Source organism: Photinus pyralis, unplaced genomic scaffold (genome assembly GCF_008802855.1).
Source record: "Photinus pyralis isolate 1611_PpyrPB1 unplaced genomic scaffold, Ppyr1.3 Ppyr1.4_LG3b, whole genome shotgun sequence".
NCBI classification, from domain to species: domain Eukaryota; kingdom Metazoa; phylum Arthropoda; class Insecta; order Coleoptera; family Lampyridae; genus Photinus; species Photinus pyralis.
The window spans coordinates 7,492,034-7,514,017 of record NW_022170510.1 but is presented as its reverse complement, the minus strand read 5'-3'; the positions used below and the strand labels follow the sequence as shown (position 1 = coordinate 7,514,017).

The window sequence follows — 21,984 nt, the reverse complement described above, 5'->3', positions numbered from 1 at the left end:
TGTTTCGTCGACGATCGAGTTTTATAGGAACGTTGTTAACATTTCAGAGATGGAAATACAAGATCAAACGGAGACGGATGAGGAGAGCACGCCAGAGGAAAACACGGAGGAAAAAAGTTCTAATAATCGACTGTACAATGGCTTCCAAGGTTCACTCACAGAAACTGATGATAATAAAGTCACGTCCGACATTGGCGCCTCTTCCTCCAAGGGAGCGCTATCGATACGGGCATCTTATTTCCTATGGTCGGTGCACCTCTTGTTGATGTTGCTATTCTGACGTCTCCGTGTGCGATATGTGAACAGTGCAGTGTGGTGATAATGTGCCAAATCTATTTGTGCTTCGCAATCCATCGCTCTGAATAAAGTATCTGTATCATAAGGATTGTTATAGGAAATATTTCTGTAGTAAGATCAATGTTTAGGCTTTGTTGTTGCTAATTAGAGATCTGCATAAAGGAGTAGCCGTTATTTTTTGATCTTATCGAAGGTACACATACAAATAGGTACTGTTATAATTTTATTACATTATAATAATATTAACCTCTAGCACAATGTTTTAATAATTTGTTAATACTATTATGTTAATAAATGAATAAATATCGACCGCTCTGGTATACCTCAAAAAGGTGCGCGAAGATGACATTTTTTAAACAAGACTTTGATTACGGAAGACGTAACTTTATTAGTAATTATCTCTAAGCGTACGATTCTCAATTACGGGAAGCCGAGTTGAATTCGCGGACGTGGCCTCCATGCGAATTCGGAAGAGGCATGCAATCTCACATACATTTGAGGCGTGAACCGTTCGCATGCTGGGGCCCATCCATTTGCAGCCCGTCAGCCCTTCGAGTACCCATTTGCCACCAATGCTCCACTACATCTATTGCCGCGATCTGGACATTGATAAAATGCCCTGGCATATGTACATTCGTCTATTTCGGCACGCGTGCCGCCGTGATAACTGTGAATTTGTAAAATCTAAGGGAGGTCAACGATACCGGCTAAATCTCCAGATTCACATTTATTTCAAATTGATTTCCTATTAAGTATTCGAGGAATAATAAATTTCAGTTTCGAAGTTTAGCTTTCTTGCAAACTTTTCATGTAACGCGACACCTAAAATCAACTTATAAGTTGTTCGACATACGACTTGCGGGCTCTCTATAGATAGTGCCACGGCAGTATATCATTTCTCGAAGATGTACATCCTGTCGCAGGACTTACCTGTTGAATAGAGTTCGCCATCAGACCCCTCCCCCTCCCCCAAGGTATTAAAGTAATACCTAAAAATTGCTCGCGCGGTTTCGAACAGCCGAACTCTGGATGGAGGTATGTGTATGACAGAGCCATTGTTGATAGACATTAGCGCTACATTTAGAGAAGTAGTGGCATCCGCCTGGATCCATTACAGTAGCTTCCCGATTGGACGCACGCATGGTTCGAGCTTTTAATGCTCTAAGTCGAGTTCGTCGATGCTACGTGGAACAGTCATAGCTGGGCCCCAGAGGATATGCAAACAAGCCGAGATCGATTTATCGTCTTGTAACCGGCAGAAATAATGTGATTCAAAATTAAATTTCCAACCCTTGTTCTGGCATGCGAATGATGGCACGCTGCTGGCCGGGGGGCAGGGTTGCGACAAGAGGGGCGCGTGCTTTCCTAAATCTCTCGACGTAACGTAGTCTGGACACAAACTACAGACTATTTTCACATTGCGCTTTCATTAACTGATTCTATTGTCAAAATTGAGTACATTTCACCTATGACTATAATATCGATCGCTACCCCCTACCTAACATGACTTTCATTTTCGACGAATGTGACGAAATGGTAGAACGTCAAAACGAGTTTTACTACAAATTCTTCATAATTCTAGTCTGCTTATTAACATCGGGACCTTTTCGCTCGGAAACTTCAAGAGCGTGTGTTTTTGGATTTAATAAATGTTATCTACATTCTATGCATAGTTTTAACAGTCAATTTCTATTTGCAAACGGGTTTTCATTGTGTTTTGCGCAAACGATCTGTTAATCTTTATGTCTTTACGTTAAACTCCCATATTTATTTTCAAGCACCATTAACTTATGAGTGTTACTTGGGCTCTTATAAATTATGCAAAACTTAATTTGTCAATTACTTTTCATACAGCGAATCTGAAGCTGAAAGGTTTACGATTATACTGTTCCAACTGGTAAGTATCTCTACGTTAAAATTTAATTATAGCCATATATCATGGTTAAATCTCAGTAAATATTTTTGATGGAACCGTCACATTTTCAACGCAAGGTAAGGCCATAGAATAAGCTTTTTTAAACAAAAGCGCTTTCATACAACTTACATGTAATTTAGTTTATTCGTTTTTGCCTTTACTTCGCTCTACTTCTGAATTTTTTAGGGATTTTTTAATTTAAGCTGCTATTGTTCCCGCACGATATTGAATATTAGCTGTCTCTAATACGTTGTTCCCAAACAGAAGACCTAAACGATTAATTGATAAACGGAATTATAACAACGCTACCTTTATCTACCCGGTGGAAAACTAGCACGTACCCTCCCCCTCATCAAAAATGTCTGTAATTAAACGATGTCCCTTAATTTAGCTTCTCATATTATAAGGTCTTAAGCATTCAGATATCATATACGGTTAGACATCAAGCATTATGTCTGCTGCAAGGTACACTCAATGTAAACTACTCACACATTTCAATTACCGATGCAATAGACTCGGGGCATAATTAATTTACATAAAACCATCGTACCAGGCATTGCCATTAAATGACTTGTCAATCTTCATTTTCAAGACAGCTTTCAATGTAAACATTTTCTGCCCGGATTTTTGGAAATCACGATTTAGTTTAAACAAGTAGAAAATGCCCGAAGCAGATGCCAATGGAAAATTTCCTTTCGCACACTTTTTGATGTCGCACCTCTCTCACATGAGTTGTAATGCAAAAACATACAAAACATGAAACACAAAACAGGAAAACTTTTAAAAAATGCAAGGGTCGAAATTTGGAAACATTATTATATACAGTGACATCTCAAGTCTAAAAAAACACGTCAACTTAATTGGTGAGTCTCTTTTTGTTATTTTATTAGCGTATTTTCCTCAAAGTGAAAAATCGTTATTGGCTGCACTTTGAAGTCCGTCCGTCCGTCCGTCTGTTCGTCACACGTACTCCTTCTAAACCACTGAACCGATTTTGGCGATATAGGACTCATTTGAAAGGGCTTGGTCCAAGGTCCGTGCATACTCCTATTTTTTTGGTTTTGCGCATGCGCAGTGTCACAAACTTGGTTTAACGCATGTGCAATGCTACCTTTTTTATTTATGAAGATATTTAAATGAAACTTTATATGTAAACACTACGAATATAAGTAAAATTAACGACTTTTTCAAAATGTTGTTACAAATCTAACACCAGATGCAAAATTTGGTTTTGCGCATGCGCATTGCCAACTTCCTTATTTAGTGAAGCATTTAAATAAAATTTAATACATAGGCACTTGGAATACAAGAAAATCTAACAACCAGTTTTAAAATTTGGTTTTGCGCATGCGCAATGACAACTTTCTTATTTATGAAAGCAGTTAAACGATATATCATATGTAGGCACCTTGAATGAAACTAAAACCAACACCGGTTTCAAAATTACTGTTAACGCATGCTGTACGTTTTATTTATGAAGGTATTCAATGAAATTTCTAATGTAAACAATGCGCAATGCTATTTACGAAAGCATTTCTAAAAAGTTCCATATGTAGACACTTCGAATAAAAGTAACACTAATGCCAATTTCAAAATTTGTATGTATTTGTATACGCTCCACTATTTTTCATTAAACTGTATCGACTCCGACGATAGGCGGCTCATTTGAAAGAGAATGGGGTAAGGATCTCGTGTCTACCGGTATTTTTTCCTGGTCCTAGCATTAATATTATTAGGAGGAAAATACGCTCTGGTCATTTACGTTTGCATAATGGCTTTTTAACCTGTTTGATGTGGGTACTCTCCTAAAGCGACTAGGTATTATATCAATTAACAAAACGCATTTTTTTTACATTGAGTCGATTAAATGCGAGTAAAGTGCAAATATTTAATTAAATTTGCCTGACAAGTGCACGTTTGTTGATATTCAACTGCACATTATTGGAATAGCGTTCTACTGTATTTCCACTATAAGAGAAAACTCACTGTATATAATATGATTACAATACCCCTTCTGTAAGGCCCCGTATATGACTTATGGTGGTTATTACGCATTCGTTTTATTTTTTCAAGACAAAATAAGCGTAAGAAAGAATCACATTGAAGCATAACAAGTGGATTATTTCTAATTAACAAGTTTAGGAATATGTAAAAGGAAGATAATTAATTTCATCTTGAAATTTAATTTACTTCGAAAAAATTGTTTACGTCGAGATTCTGCTTATGATGGCCCTACATTTATGTAATTATTTTTAAATTTATAGATTTTTACCGATGGTTTAATTTCTCGTTTTGCTTATCTTTTCTCTTTTTTCTATAGATTTTCGACACAAAACTGCACACACTTCTTTTATTAAAAATCAGTGATTTGTCTGTAACACTTGAAATAATTCTGTGGATTTTATCGCACATATACCTACATTACTTTTCAAAAAGCACTTAATTTGCCTGTAACCTTTAATGTGACTGTCCAAGAGTGAAGGTGTGGTCGATTGAACAGGACAAACGCCCTAATCTACCAGGAAAAGTTCTATGGTGTTCAAAATAAGAGTCTGAGGTGCAGTTTAGGGACAAGACATCAACCGTAAGCAGTTTTGGAATCTACGGGCCAAAATCTATAAGATAATAAGCCTTTGACCGGTCAATTTCGGAGAAGCCATTTTTTTGGAACGTATTTATAGGAAAGACTAGCTTTTGCATTTACACCGAAAAACGACTACTTTCCAATTAACCGGGAAAAGACTTTTTCTTATAAATTTTGGTGCGTAGAATCCATAGAAGCCATTTTTTTGGAACGTATTTATAGGAAAGACTAGCTTTTGCATTTACACCGAAAAACGACTACTTTCCAATTAACCGGGAAAAGACTTTTTCTTATAAATTTTGGTGCGTAGAATCCAAAACGTTTCGTTTTTTATCGAATACCCTACATCAAAAGTTATTCTGATTTGAATTTTCAAAGAAACGTGGTTCTGCGTTGACTGAAGCAAAAAGCCACGCTATTCCTGTGCAAATCCTATTTAAGGCGACATTCTTCTTCCGAAAATCAAAATTATAACAACCAATCATTACACAGTTGACAACAGAAACTATCCCCTCAACTTACGTTAAAAGCCCAAAATAATAGAGGCCGAATAATTTTACTAAACATTTTTTATCAGACATTAAGAGACTTAAATACTAGGAAAAATAAAAATTCATCTCTTTTAACTACACAGAAAAGGCGATAAATCATATCCACCTGTCAATTAAATTAACCATTTACAATTGATAACAGATAAAGACCAATACAAAATTCTCAGAAATTTCTACGTTAAATAAAATAAAAAGGTAAACAAAGACAACCTTGACTGCTTTCTCGTATGACACTAATTTCCGTGCCGTCACATAGACCAATGACAAATTAATAAAATTTAATTATGAAAGTTAATTACATAAGGAGACCGCCCTTGTCCATCTTAATTAAAATTTCCAAAATTTCATCCTGCCGGACGAAATAAACACAGCAACATAGGCGAGTGTATAGCCTTGCTTTTCACCGAAAATCGACTACACCAAAAATGTTCGGGAAAACACTTTTTACTATTAATTTCGCTTCGTAAATTCCAAAACGTCTCGTATTCTGTCGATTGGACCTCTGAATCAAAAGTTACAGGCAAAAAACGATTTCGAAAAAAAATTCAGGGGACTGTCACTTTGGATCTAGTAGTCCAATCTTCAAACTGTTTGTAGTTATTGATTCTACAGGCCAAAATCTATGAGAGCATGTTTTTTCCCGGTCAATTTCAGACAGTTGATTTTTTGGACCCAAAGTATAGGCAAGTGTAGAGCCCAGGGTATAAGCCTTACTTTTCAAAGAAAATTGACTACCCCAAAAATGTTCGGAAAAACACATTTTCCTATTAATTTAGCTTCGTAGATTCCATAACGTCTCGTATTTTGTCGATTGGACCTCTGAATCAAAAGTTATAGGCAAAAAACCAATTTCGAAAAAAAAAATCATTTTTATCTAGTAGCCCAATCTTCAAACTGTTTGAAGTTATGGATTCTACAGGCCAATTACTATAAGAAAATGTTTTTCCGGTCCATTTTAGACAATTCATATTTCCGACCAAATATAGGCAAGTGTATAGCCTTGCTTTTCAACGAAAATCAACTACCCCAAAAATGTTTGGGAAAACATTTTTTCCTATTAATTTATTTTCGTATATTCCAAAAGTCTCGTATTTTGTCGATTGGACTTATCACAGGTTATAGGCAAAAAAACAATTTCGAAAAAAAAATTCAAGGGGCTGTAACGTTTGAGCTAGTAGCGCAATCTCCAAACTGTTTGAAATTTCCCCAGTCGATATCAGACAATTCATTTTTCCGACCCAAAATGTACGCAACTGAGCCTTGCTTTCCCCCTGCTTTTCGCAGAAAATCGACTACCCCAAAAATGTTCGGGAAAACACTTTTTCCTATTAATTTAGCTTCGTAGATTCCAAAACGTCTCGTATTTTGTCGATTGGACCTCTGAATCAAAAGTTATAGGCAAAAAATCAATTTCGAAAAAAATTCAAGAGGCTGCAATTTTTGATCTAGTAGCCCAATCTTCAAACTGTTTGAAGTTATGGATTCTACAGACCAAAATCTATAAAAAAATGTTTTTTCCCGGTCGATTTCAGACAGTTCATTTTTTCGACACAAAATATAGGCAAGCCTTGCTTTTCATCGAAAATCAACTCCCCCAAAAATGTTTGGGAAAGCAATTTTTCCCATTAATTTATCTTCGTATATCCCAAAAGTCTCGTATTTTGTCGATGGGACCTCTGAATCACAGGTTATAGGCAAAAAACTAATTCAAGGGGCTGTAACTTTTGATTTAGTAGCCCAATCTTCAAACTATTGGAAGTTATGGATTCTATAGGCCAAAATCTATAAGAAGATGTTTTTTCCCGGTCGATTTTAGACAATTCATTTTTCCGACCCAAAATATAGGCACTTTTTCCTATTAATTTAGTTTCGTAGATTCCAAATCCTCTCGTATTTTGTCGATTGCACCTCTGAATCACAGGTTATAGGTAATGATCTAGTAGCCCAATCTTCAAACTGTTTAAAGTTATGGATTCTACAGGCCAAAATCTATAAGAAAATGTTTTTTGCTGGTCGATTTCATACAATTCATGTTTCCGAACCAAAAATCGACTACACCAAAAATGTTGGGGAACACTTTTTCCTATTAATTTAGCTTCGTATATTCCAAAACGTCTTATATTTTGTACATTGGACCCCGGAATCATAAGCTATATACAGGGTGGTGACTTGCGTAACGCATCATAGGGATTTCAATGTAAAATTCATAACATGCGATTATTGGCGCCCCAAATTATTTTAGAGCAAAAATGTATTAAGGTTTTTTGTAGAAAAAAATTGTTTACACCAATCAACCGTATTAGTTTTATTTTTTCATAATAAAGACGGAAAATTATAAAAGAAAACCCGCATCTTTTTCAATAATCTGCGATGCCATGGAATTTTCTAAAACAAAAAGTAACCCTTCTGTTATTTTTGATATCACATTTATTGCTTGTAATAGAAAATTTGTTAAATAAAATAAAAGTGTACTCATTAGCCGAGAAAACTGAAATGGTGAAATGGTTTTACGGGGAAAATTGTGCTTCTAGAACACATTGCTCCAGCTGCTGCTGAAGTTGCACGAGGCAACCAAGAACTTTGGTGCTGCACACAACAGACGTGATATGCGAGAATTTTTATCGACAAGTTTTAATAATAAAGTTATCGGTCCAAGATTGGACCTCTGAATCATAAGCTATAGACAAAAAACCAATTTCGAAAAAAAATCCAAGGTGCTGTAACTTTTGATCTAGTGGCTGTTTGCATTTTTGGATTCTACAGGCCTAATTCTATAAGAATATGTTTTTTCGCGATCGATTTCAGACAATTTTTATTCCGACGTAATTTATAGGCAAGACTAGCTTTTGCATTTTCACCAAAAATCGATTACTCTGGAATTGAGCGGGAAAAGGCTTTTTCTTATAAATTTTGGTGCGTAGAATCCAAAACGTTTCGTCTTTTGTCGAATAGGCCTCTACATCAAAAGTTACGGACAAAAAACTAATTTCGAAAAAGCGGGTTGTACCTTTTGATCTAGTAACTTAATCTTCAAACCTTAGCATTTTTGGAATCTACAAGCCAAAATCTATAAGAATAAGTTTTTTCCACGTCTATTTCGGACATGATTTTTCTATCCATCTTTTATTTTACCAAAATTCGACAAAAAATAGATGAACCGGAATGGGCATCTTCTTAGAGATTTTGAGCTATAGAATCTAACACGACCCGAATGTGGAAGGTTGGGCGGCTACATCAAAGATTTCCGTTCGATCTAAAATTTATTGGTTTTTCGTGAAACATTAACAAACTGCCCATAAATCAAAAAATGGTAGATTGCATCCTTAGAATCACAAACGACCATAGTTTTCAAGATTGGACGATTATCGGCTAAAACCGAGGCTAAAACCCATTTGCAAATAACGTGGAAGGGCTACAATTTTTGGTATACTGATCCAGTTTTGAAAATTCTGGTCGTTTACTACGCACGACTGGATGACTTTACCATTGACTTGTTTAGAAATCTCTTGTTTGCTTATAACATGATGTATCCATAATTCAAGGTACGCTTATCTACGTAGGTATTCCCTCTATACAGAGAGATATGGCATTATTCCCGTACTGCAGGCCTGTCCACCCTCCGGACTTTTTTTGGCGATAAAAGAAGAAAGAAGAAAAAGGGTCAATGGCTCTACACTAATTAGCACTAGAATTAACATTTCCACTTCAGTACCTCTACTCTGCTACACCATGGTTTGAAGTCTAGTTTTGTTTATGTAACTACAGCATAGGTACTCAAATACTTATTGTATTGTTACATTGTATTGCACCGTTCTTTATTATATTTACATTCTATTAGTTTGTTTGATTGATGTAAGAAAATTAGTGGAGTTGGGCAGATAATTTCAATTCCCTTACTTTTTTAACAAGAGAATACATTGTATTCTTCACATTTTGTTGGATTGCTACCGCCCAGTCCACAATGCACGTAAAAGTGTTTAAAATTATTGTTCTTGTTTATTGGAATAAATTATCTCACTAGCGATAAAGATAGCAATTGTAACATTAGGTGTATAATGAAAAGCTATTAGGTTTAACACTGTTATGTTTTAATAGAGTCGAATAAAGTTTATCGGAGTTTACATCCTATCGTGTGGATAATAAACACGTTCTTTGTTGTATTGTTCATTCAAATCGAGAAAATAAATTTTAGGTATTTATTTGTTATTTGCATTTAAATGCAGTTTCGCTAAGGAACATAAACGGCTTTTAGATGCACGTATTAAATTATCGACGTAAATACAGCAATGGATGGAAGTGTAAGACTTTTAGAAGATTACGAATAAATACACTTCGTAATTTAAGAATTTGGTTTGGAACGTTCAATTTCTGAGTTTTTTCCGGATTGATCAAACATCATATTTGCATAATTTCTCCTCGGAATATCGGAATTAATGCGTATTGTCTTTAAAAAATACTAGAGTAATTCTTAATACCAAAGTTGGCGTTGGTTTATCTCGTTAAGTGCTGGCGTATAAATTTTCCAACGTTTTTTCCATGATTAAGACCTGTAAACGTGCGTGTTTTTCTAATCTTCGAGGATGCTAAACAGCACGATACCAGTTAGAGAAAATTCGTTTTACATATTTTCGTATAAAAATTATGCTTTGTTCGTAGAAGTTGTTACAAATTGGTCCACCATTCTTTTAGACAAACCTAAAATCAGAAAAGAATATATCAGCATTATAATTTAGCGAGTCATTGATTTGAATAACGAAAAGTGGATGCCGTGCTCATTATACAGCAAACTGTTTCTTAAATCAGATTGCTGTTCAAGTCTTAAAGATTATCTTGGCTCTTTTAAATATCAATTTCAACTGTTCACACCTCATTAAGTTTCAATTTTACAGCTATTGTCCCATCTGGGTTACAGCCTAGGGTAGCATGCATCGGAAGTCCGCGCACGACATGCGCCCCCTTCAACCCCATGACACAATTATTAGCTATTTAACCTGCCCGACAATAACGGAACTGTACTGATGAAATTATTTCAAGTTGTGATTTGTGATTAATAGAACTGGTAATGCGATAACTGTCAACGCATTTCCTTCATTGTCTCATAATTCATCGTTTTGATTATTTTGTATTGCCTGCTGTTTGACGTCTACGGAAACGTACCGTGGAAGCTCACCGACTTCCATATTTATACAATAACGTAAAAGTAATTAGTCTAATACCAAAACTTTTATGCAACTGAAAATATATCGTAATTTTGGCATCATCCACTTTCCCGCCACAACTAGCGGAAATTCAGTTAACCATCTACATCTAGGTTTCCACGATGAAAGCTCCGGCGTTTTCAGGCAGTCGACTGAAAAGTCGGTAAGGGTAGTGTAGAAATTTAGCGTACCTACCGGGCGGTTTCTGTACTGAACGGGGTGTATCTCGGCTAGGCGAGCGTGCTCTTTCAAACTGTAAATTGTTTTTTAAAGGAGGGTGGGTTTGGATTGAAAAAGAGATTCTGTACCAATAGTTTATTATTGATCTGTAGTTATTGTCTTAATAAACGTTGCAAGTTCATCTTGCTTAGGGTAGAACATGCACGTGTACATCACACCAAGTGTAATATTGTATATATTATTTAACAATGCTTTTGTAACAACTTTTCATATACTACAAGTGTTCTATGCTAGTTAACCTTGATTTGATTGTTTAAACGTTTTACTTAGGCAATTGCAACAGAAGTAAACATACATAAACTTAGGCTTTTATTATTATAACTTACTTTAGTAATTAATAAAAAAATAATTACGCTTATAAAGTATTAAAAAACGTGTATGTATAAAGAAGAATTTATCGATATATGGCAGATCATAAACTTAACGTATTTAGAATTTTTCATTTGTAAATACATACAATACAGTACGGCAACGAGCACATATATACCGTAAGTATATACGTGTTAACTATACACTTACATGAATTATATAGGCAATAAAATCAAATGCGGCATTAAGTGATGTTTCAGAGCTGCCACTCGGAAGACGTTGTTCTATGATATTACGAGTATACTTACGTAATACAAAAGTTTCTTTTATTGTTCGCAGTCAAATTATGCTTGACTTCAAGTACCAACATAATAGGGAAGACTTTACTGATAATGACAATGATATGCAACAGAGAATTGGCGACTAGTACGCCCATGATCTGTTCATTCGTAAATTTCCTTAACAAAATTGTGTAAATATTATCGATAGGAAGACATGTGATAGGCCAAAGTATATTTTTGGTAACTAGCAAAATTTCCAATAGTTACTCCTGGTTCATTTCTTTCAGTTAAACGGCAACTAACTTTTAAAAATATATAAGGAATGGCTTTTGTAAGGAATACAAAATAAAGACAATTTTCACTGTCGACACAGGCAGTACAATGAAATAAGTCCAACTGTGATGGGATCACCGATTGAAAAGCCGACTCCAGAATGGGAATGTAAAATCCATAGCGGCGTTCTAGTAGAAATCGGTGTGACTGTCTGTGAGGCAACTGGGGTTTGCAATTCCGGCAATGCTGCCGTAGTCGCTTCTTGATCCTCCTCCGTGTCTCCATACTCCGATGCTTCTTTTCTGCCTTTCGGACGCTTCCACTTCTTTGACTTCTCTTTGTGTTGCTGCTTTCGAGATTTAACGTCGATATACTTCGGCGTGCTGGCGGTGCTGGTCGATTTCACCGTTAGATGCAATTCTAAAAGAAAATAATCGGAATTAATACGGCAGGGGGATAAAAACGGATTCGAGAGAAGGTCGTCGACGGAAAACGGTTACAGTGAATTTGTCTATTTTATATTGAAAATGTGTCGCCGTAATCGATAAAAGGAATAGTCAGATGTCACATATGAAAAGAATTTCGAAATGCATTATATCCGATATGCTTGTTTTACGTGAATTTTTATCACCCCGTTATTATTCATCGACTTCCCACATTGGTTATTTTTATCTAATTAAGAAGTGATGACACTTTTCGCAGTCATGCTGTTGTGACGATAAAATTAAACGAGCGGGACATATCTGTTGATTTAATACGAAACTAGTAGCATATTAGCAGAGAATTTATTACTGTTGCTATTTGCTGTTTTAAAATATGAAACATCCACTAGGGGCAAAAAAGCGTCGCATGTCGGATTTATTATCAAATGCAGCAGGAGTGCACAATAATTTGCATGGAATAGGTGCTAATGCCGGATTTCCCCTCACCCTGTTCTATATTTTATTTCTTTTCGCTACAACTCCCAAGGAGTAATCGTCTGGGAATACGCACCTCTTATTTCCTTCACCTGGAAGATTTGTATCCATCCCTGAGGTTGGGACAACGAATGACTATTAATCAAAGTCGATTAGGAAAACACCCAAACGAATTTTATAAAGCTCAGAGATGCCGAATTCGGTATTCTCGCATCCATCTCGTTGAGGCAACAAATTTGACAAAGAGATCTTTGATTCGTTTTCTCCACGCAAATCGTAAAGTGACTTTTGATAGCATACGCCACAGTATAAGAAACTTAGTACCTGTAGATAACGCTTTTGACCCTTAGCAGAATGCCGATACATGAACTGATCGTAACATAACTCAGTTTTCTCATTGGTGATTGGTAGTGGAGATCAGCATTTTATCAAAGATAGAGCGGAAATGCGATAAAAACAGGATACATGCGTTTGCAGCTGAAGGAACTTGATCGGTCTAACGGTTTCAGCACTTTGCGTCAGCCGGTAAACAACATATCTGCCGAACAACGAGCTAAATGCGTAGTTTACCGAAAAAAATACCCTTGTCATAGCGTAATTTTTCTCACTTCTGCCAGCTGTTCAAGCTACAATCTTTCTATGAATTTTAGAGACGAAACAGTCTATATAGTTTGGTAGTTTGTCCACCTTAATATAATGACAATGGTGTAATTGGTCATACTTACGCTAGCTATCAAGGCTATAATCGCTCAATGAATTTTAGAGACAGGGCTATAGCGATTAGTTGGCAAATCGGAACCAGATCATTCAAAACCGGTGAACTCTTTAGCGATTCTTGAAGTCAAAGAATTTAGAATAACTTGAAGATGGAGGGGGTGGGGTACGGAATATCACTCCTGGAATGCGGGAACAGGAAAGGTGAATTCTCGTCGATATCGAAAAGATGGTAGTTACACTTCCCTCCGAATGATAGGCTAGACGCCCTTTAAAAAAAGACAGATGAAAATACGGGTGAGTTAACCGGCGGAAGACGACTGCTCCTGGCGGAGAGGCGAAAAACACCAACAGAAGGGAACCGAAGTAGAGGAGATGATGATAATTCTCGGTCCACGTTTGGGAGAAGAGTACGTACCTCAATCATAGGTGTAACCTTCGCCAACACAATCATAGCAAGCCAAATCACTAACTGAAAGGTGGAGGAAGAGCACTCCCTCAGCGACCACCATTATATTACCTGGATGGTGGACGGCAGAAACCGAAGGCTCCCAATAACCAACAAGAGGCCACATAGGATGGCAGGAACATAAACGGGAAAACAGATTAGGGGGATACTGGAAAAGGAAACACGTTCTGGAGCAGCTGCTTACAAAACGCACAGACGAGTAGAGTTAAAAAATGAGCAACACACTCGTGGGATCAAGAAGTGTCCGCGGAGAGGAAAAGGTGAATGGAAACCAGGAGGCGGACTATTAGAGCAACGCAAGGTGAAGTCGATCAAGCTTTGGCAGAGGAGCATCCAGATAGGAAAAAGGTGTATAAAAAAATGACAGATGTGCGGGGTAAAGCGCAGGAAAGCTTGGACGCAGGGAGAGAGTGGGGGTAAAATAAAAACATGAAGCCTTATTTCCCCTGCGTGAGTACGAAAGAGAGAGAGGGGAAGGTCAATTCTCAGGGGCAGACATAGTACAGAACCAAGAAATAATCCAGACGGCAAAAAAATGCCAAAACGAAAAGCGTGACGCCCAGATGATTTCCCGGCTGAATTATGGACGATCATGGCGTCGAGACTGGAGGAAGAGGTTATGTTGTCCTTGGAGCAACATGGTTTTCGCAAAGGTAAAGGAACAAAGGAAGCGCGTAGACGCATTCAGTCCCTAGTGGAGTACTAGAGAGCCGGGAAGTAGCGTGGTGGCTTCACTATGCCTGATTAGGTTGTCTCATCGCTACCATCGCGAGCATGGCGGATTCCCGGAGGGGTACCACAAGGCTCGGTATTGGGACCACTTTTATGGAATATTGCTTAGGACGCTGTGCTGAAGCTAACCGTGCCGACGCGAATAGTCGCGGCCAACCGAGGCTTCGGAAAAGCAATACTGAATACGAATGAAGCCGCGAAGAGGATAAACAGGTGGATGAGGCTCCAATGATGACGGGAAAGAGGAGACTCCCCCTGCCAGCATACGGGAGGGAGGAGTTGAGATCCCGCTAGAAAGGACAATCGACATACTAGGGGTCAGACTAGAATAGAAGCTTGGAATATATTAGACATATCTAAAAAGCAATAGGAACGGCAGAGAAAGCAACGGAAGTGATTCTGGAATTATGGTAACCCCCCAAGAGAGCAAAGGAAGGGTCCTAGCATCGGTCGTTAACAACGTGGTACTATAGGGACTATGGTACTATGGGGCAGGGTCACAAAATTTGAATTTACTAAACGCAATTTAGACGCTCATCGCACAGTAACGAATAAAGATCTGTTTCTAATATCGAGCACTATACCCTTAAGATTATTGGTAGAGGAGAGGAGTGGATCCCGAACGAGGAGAAAAATATTAAAATAATAGGGCACCGCACCCACCACACGTGACCAAAAAAATTCTTGCATCTGGGGATCTTTGAACAGGAAATGACGGATTGAAAATTTTAAAAAAATCAACTGTAATACTGGCCCGACAACGGAAATTGCTTCAACGCAGTGGGAGCAGAAGATAAGAAAATTACAGTACACGAAAAAAATCTGTCATGGACCTACACTTAATTTGGACATACGTAAAAACTCTCAGGGAAAACGGGGTTTTGAAGCAACTTTGTCAAGCAACGTTCACACTTAGAAAATGATCAGGATCACAATATAAGTTGCGAAATACGAATAATGCTTAAAATAAGAACACGAATGATTGCATTTATGGATAGAGAGATCAACTCGTATATTTCAACTATATTACTTCTGCCAATGTACCGGGTGACCCAATAACACTGTTCCTCGGCCATGTCTCGGGAACCGTTCGTCGTATGACTTAGGGGTAAAAAAAATTATTGGCTAAATCGGTTATGAAGAATCGCTGGAAAATATTTTCAAGTCCTAAAAATCACCACCAGAGGGCACAACTGCCATCTTAAATTTTAAAATTGCATTTTCTTTAAATTTCGCATAATAAACTAATCATTCTTTTTTCACATTTTTAAAGAGAACCAGTTTATCTATTTTCTTAAAAACAAAAACTCGGGTATTTCAAAAACAAAGATGGAGTGGGGCGTTCAATTGGTTTTTGCAATAACCTGCTATAACTTCTTAACCGTTTGACCGATTGTAACAAATTTGGTTCCTTGGGCAACAAGAATCAACCAGAATATAGTTAATTTAGTTGAATCCTTCTCCGCCAAGGGGCTAGTTTGGACACTATGGCCCAAAATCCTAAATCCTTTTCTTTATGAAAAAGTAGCGAAATAACATCCAAAAAGGACAGTGAAAACCGTTTTCCAAAATCTCGTTCCTAACCTCAAATATTGGGAAAATGAGATTAATTTATTAATTAATAAAAATGCTTAAATTGTATCTTATTTGACGAATTTCCGGTATTTGTCGATGGCGCGAAAGATTGTTTGGAAAAGGACCCTACACTTTTAGGTAGGCTTTGGAAAATTAAACAAATGAAACACGATGCATTATAAAATAATAACAGCCGTAATTTGTAAATTATTCTGCTGTGTTTACATTTAGAAAGTGCAGTTTTTTGAATTTGTAATCTTTTCTAAAATGCCGATTTCTAACCAAGAAGCATTTAATAAATGCTGGCGATATATTTTGAGTATTTTCAAAATGCGACCATCGCTGCCCGCATCTTCTATTTGCGTTATCCGAATCGACCATGAACCATCGCCGCCAGCATATTAAATGCTTCTTGGTTAGAAATCGGCATTTTAGAAAAGATTACAAATTCAAAAAACTGCACTTTCTGAATGTAAACACAGCAGAATAATTTACAAATTACGGCTGCTATTATTTTATAATGCATCGTGTTTCATTTGTTTAATTTTCCAAGGCCTACCTAAAAGTGTAGGGTGCTTTTCTTTCGCGCCATCGACAAATACCGGAAATACGTAAAAAGTAAATTTAAGATACAATTTAAGCATTTTAATTAATTAATTAATTAATTAATCTCGTTTTCCTAATATTTGATCAGGTTAGGAACGAAATTTTGAAAAACGATTTTCACTGGGCTCTTTGTATGTTATTTGGCTACTTTTTCATATAGAAATTCCATTCCATTTGATTTTTTTGATTTTTTTAGGATTTCAGGTCATAGTGTCAAAACTAGCCCCCTGGCGGAGAAGGATTCAACTAAATTAACTATATTTTGGTTGATTCTGATTGCTCTATTCAACCATACCAAATTTTTTAAATTGTTCAAACGGTTAAAAAGTTAAAGCAGGTTATTGCAAAAACCAATTGAACGCCCCACACCATCTTTGTTTTTGAAATAACTGAGTTTCTGTTTTTACGAAAATGATAGACAAACTGATTCTCTTTAAAAATGTAAATTTTTTTTAGTTTATTATGCGAAATTTAAGGAAAATGCAATTTTAAAATTTAAGATGGCAGTTACACCCTCTGTTGGTCATTTTTAGAACTTGAAAATATTTTCCAACGATTCTTCATGACCGATTTACCCAATAATTTTTTTTACCCCTAAGTCATATGACGAACGGTTCTCGAGATATGGCCGAGGAACAGTCTTATTGGGTCACCCGGTACATTGGCATATGTAATATAGTTGAAATATACGAGTTGATCTCTCTATACATATATTTGTGCCACTGTTACTTGCCGGTAACAGAAAAGGAGGGATAATTCCAGATGTTGTGAGAAGTTCAGCGTTTTTGCAATAGATGGTGCCATTTCGACATGAAGCCGGAGCATAAAATCTGGCGCGTATTATTAATTATTACAGCAAATATACTGCACCAATATAGACAACGAGCGACAAAGTCACTTCCGGTTAACGAATATTGACCAAAATTTCATCAATTAGTCCCTTGACCATTGTCTACCTATTGCTAAAAACAGAATTGGAAAATTCAAAACCGTTACTAAGTCAGTGATTTCCGTAAGGGAAGTAAAAAACGGAAACAGAGTTTGGACGTATTCGACTCGCCTGTGCAAGGTGTAGGAATGTCGAGAGTTGATTACGAGAACTTACGCCGCCACATTGTTCGTGTAGTTAAGCGATTTGACGGTACAGGAAGTGCTGCTTGAGGAAAGTCCCCTGCTCGGCCAACCGTTGCTAACGAGATGTGCGTGCTCGTCTTGAACAAAGCACGCAAAAGTTACTGCGACAGCTATTCCAACAAATTGGTTTGTCCGAAAACATGAAGAAGAGAGTGGATTTGTGTCAACCACTTCGACCATTTATTTACGTCGAACATATATTGTAATTCGCAACTGATACTCATTATTCAATTTGTAAAAGAAAGTAAATCACGTTTCGGTTACAAAATAATGCAATTTCAAATAATTTGGACACTAATAAATGCTTGTGCTTTTAATAAACATTTTTAGGTTATGTTTAGTATCGCTACAGTGTCGTTTGCGTTGTGGCAAATGTCATGTTTTTATAAGAGTGGCATAAGCCGTGGTTAATGATCGCTCTGTACTTAAAATTCTCTACAAGAATACGCAACAAAATTATTAAACAATTAAAAAAAATGTCTCTTTGTAGAACGGACTGTATTGTATATATCATGTTATGTAGTCACAGGTCACTAATAACGCCTTAAGCACTTTAATACTACTATAACTTAAAAAGTGCTTACTCTATAAAAAGATTATAAGCTGAAAATTATAAAAATGAAGGTAAAGTTTACAATGTAACTTCGGTTACTAATTTAACGAAATGATTAGAATAAAAGATAGTAGTAACTTTGTTTATATTGTGTTATTTCGTATGTTTCTTGACTTCTTACTGAATCTCCTGTGTAGTCAACGCGTAAGTGGAGTTGGATGGTTGGTGCAACGTAAAACGTAACTTTATACTCGTATACTGAATTTATGGTGGTTTATGCTATTAAGCAATTACTCAGCATCGAAACAATACAAACATCGTCCTATGTGTTCTATTTCCACTGAAAAACCTATTTCTATGGAATATATTCTGAGAACACTTTATGAAATTACTGAATTAGTCATAAAGTTCCGAAGTCAGTTATTTCAAATCTTGGGCAGTAGGAGTAGGTCTCGAATATATGTCGTATGTTATTATTTTCAATAATCTTTCTTTGTTCTATTCATACGGATGCCCCTCATTTCTATATTTTACGTAAGTAATCGATTAAATCAAAATAAAGAACGACCGAAATCAAGGGACCGAACGTAACAACCCTACATTCTTCCATACGTCCAATGTAGACGGCGCGGTGGGGTATAACATACAATTTTTATCTAATGTAATTTTTATGTTATTACATCGGAAAGTCTACCTTGTTTCGGAAGCAATCGACTAGTAAGTGAATTATCAATAATGACGTACCTTGTAAACGCACGACACCTTCTGCTTTCCCTAGGGGGTTGGATGAAGTACAAACGTAGTTGCCAAAATCCTTCCTTTCTAGAGAGCGTATCGTTAAATTCATAAGAAGGGAGTAATCGTTTAAAGCGGTTTCGGTCATCATGTACTTATCGCTAGGCGGAAGTTTTTCACCTGAAAAAGAAAATAAAACACTGAAAATGCGGATAACAATAATGTAGTTTCAATGGCGACTAAAAGTTAGTTAAGGTCAAAGTGATATATGAATTATCCGAAGGGTAAGTTTAAAGGTGCGGGCATAAGGTGTCTAAAGCTCAGCTTTCCAACATCGTATAGAGATATATACGGGACTATCTGTTAAGCCGGTCAGGAATCTCACGGGAGCAGTGCCTGCCTACCAGTTTCATCCCGCATCCAATGGTTCATTGCGCGAGGAGACGCTTCAACGTAACACTGAACGACAACATCGCTGGACATCGGTGCGGCGACCAATTGGTTCGACACTCGAATTAGGGGATGAACTATAAATAAACACTAAACAATCTAAATTTAAAGTACAGATCAACTTACAGTGAACTTTTACGACAAATCGTTTACTAACCGAGGGAGGAACGTTGTTGCTCGCTATACATAAATAAGGGCCCATATCTGATCGTTGAATATTGTTAAGAACTAAAGTATCCCCATCGTAGGATCGAAGCACTGCAAATAATAGCAATAAGAGTATTGAACAGTATCAAGCTATAAGATAAAACAGGCCACAGTATATTATCAAGTGTCAGTTGCAGTAACACCCAGTCTTATACACGTATATAAAATGTTAGGCGGCCCATACATAGCAATATTTCAAAATGCCAAGAAATAACGTCGAGTCGTGCCAATGCGGGCTATTGCTGCCGGCTCGCGGAGCGTCGCGACCACCATTCAACCAATCGAAAGAATAAAGACAAATGCTTAGCGTGGAACACTGCTGGATATAAATGCCAGTTGCATTTACGGCTTGATGGAACGCGCGACTGAGTTTTCACAAAATCCGGAGGGGACGTTTATAATAATAATCTTTCAAGAAGTAGTTTTCTCCTTTCGTTCCGGAACTCGCGGAAACAAATGTTTAATGCTCGGACACGTGTACAACAAAGCTCAACACACCTTTAAGACTGTACTGCAGCGAGCACTTTGAGATAATAACCGATTTGAAATTTAAATTAGAAAGGATTTATTGTAACCGAAATGCAGCAGCAAGAGAGTTGTCAGAACTACCGATAGGCGAGAAACTTGAATTTTTCATTGCACATATACAGTAGCAGTGGAATGCAAATCGGGATTCGACGGAGATCCGGATTAGGCACAAGGCGCACCAGCTGCTCTCAAACTCAATGAGATATTATTTCAGCGAACGTAAATAAATTGTTTTCTTCGGTTTCCTATCGATTTCTGTGGTAGGCGTTCCTACCTTGCTTTTCGCGACCTCCCTCGTGGCGGAGCACTAGGTTCCGGCTATCTTCTCGTCTCCACAAAACAGAAGGCTCCGGGACACCAGTAGCGTGGCACCTAAGCTTCACGGTGCCCCCTTCGACGGCCATTCCGCCACCGCTTTCCGTCGACTCATTATCGTTGAGGATATCAGGCGGGATGACCACCTCGAGGTTCCCCATCTGTAAACAACCGCGGCTAAGCCACAAACGCTAAAATACTGCTTCAAGCTTAACTAGGAAATGATAAATAGCACCGCAATGTACCTGGCTTCGCATGGGGTCCGTGTTAATCTGGCACATGTAGGTTCCAGAGTCATTCTTCTGAACATTAGACACGTGTAGCATCCACGTATTGTGCCCGTTGTGCGTAACTGATAGACGAGGATTTTGCGCTACCATGTGGGTGTGAATTGCCAAAATCGCTTTTGAATCTGATTTAATCCAAGCCACCTGAAACTCAATTAAATTAGATTCGACTTTCAAATATATTCGCCTACAAATGCACAGTCAAGTCGTAGCGTATCGTCGCGAACTTTTCTATATAATTCCATTTACGGTGTTTGGCGAGTGTGGTGCCGCAGGCCTCGAATGAGTTTATACACTGTGATTTTATTACCAGCGGAGTTGGTCTGAAAAGTAGTAGGTAACAAACTCAATAAGCGCGAGATGCACGTCTGATTGGATGTCTTTGTGTTACCTCCGGGGCTGTCGTACAATGTAATCAATGCGTATAGGTCGCAATAGTAAATGAAATAACCGAGCGATAGAATCGCTTTTGTTGTCATTTTTCGACATTCGATGTAACCGAATTTGGTTACAAATTTTGCTCTTTTCAACCGAAACACGCGCGCACATTTAAATACATACCTCTCCGCTTTATAAGCACATATTATACCTATCTTGAAATGAATCCTGTAGATCGGACAAAAGCTATATACGAACCACATTTCTTCTCTCTAAGTATTTTGGGCTCGGGCCAGGGACGCAAGTGTCAGCACCGATATCGCGTAATATGTTAACTCATAGCGTGTGCGGCAGTTTCTCGGGTTCATTGTCATAAAAACTAGCGGAGATATGCTGGAGTCAGCCAGCAATAAACGTCAGTTTGCAGATGCTGCCACTTGGTAATACCTTGTAAGTAGATAGGTGGTTGACGATGCAGGTAAAGTAGACGTCGCGCCCTTGTGTCACAGTATGATTTTCAAGCGGTGCTAGAAATTCGGGCTCGAGCTCGGTCACCTGACCTGCAACAGAGCGAGAGATAACTGCTTAGACTTGCTAACGGAATAAGTGAAGTGAAACTAAAGATATTCTTGGGAATATTCCGCTGAAAGCGAGCCGCGAACGTGTCCGGCGTACAAGATCTTTCGCGGCGCAAGAATTCAAATACTCGGGATGTCACATTCTGCAAATGAGACTG

At 37.5% G+C, this 21,984-nt stretch overlaps 2 protein-coding genes across 3 annotated transcripts in view; one reads left to right on the top strand and one right to left on the bottom strand.

Annotated features, from left to right (window-relative positions):
• Positions 1-464, top strand: part of LOC116166769 (lachesin-like) — a 48,541-nt gene extending 48,077 nt beyond the window's left edge. Inside the window, exon 7 of the mRNA XM_031481876.1 lies at positions 48-464. Within this exon, the coding sequence (XP_031337736.1) occupies positions 48-280 (233 nt within the window). The 3' untranslated portion in view covers positions 281-464. The remainder of the gene's footprint in view (positions 1-47) is intronic.
• A 10,381-nt stretch (positions 465-10,845) lies between these two features.
• Positions 10,846-21,984, bottom strand: part of LOC116166878 (lachesin-like) — a 153,412-nt gene continuing 142,273 nt past the window's right edge. For both annotated transcript variants that reach the window (XM_031482068.1, XM_031482069.1), the window contains exons 4-10: positions 21,696-21,808; positions 20,829-21,014; positions 20,543-20,744; positions 19,660-19,791; positions 19,488-19,610; positions 19,093-19,263; positions 10,846-12,068 (exon numbers count right to left, since the gene is read on the bottom strand). In XM_031482068.1, the coding sequence (XP_031337928.1) occupies positions 11,734-12,068; positions 19,093-19,263; positions 19,488-19,610; positions 19,660-19,791; positions 20,543-20,744; positions 20,829-21,014; positions 21,696-21,808 (1,262 nt within the window). In that variant the 3' untranslated portion in view covers positions 10,846-11,733. The remainder of the gene's footprint in view (positions 12,069-19,092; positions 19,264-19,487; positions 19,611-19,659; positions 19,792-20,542; positions 20,745-20,828; positions 21,015-21,695; positions 21,809-21,984) is intronic.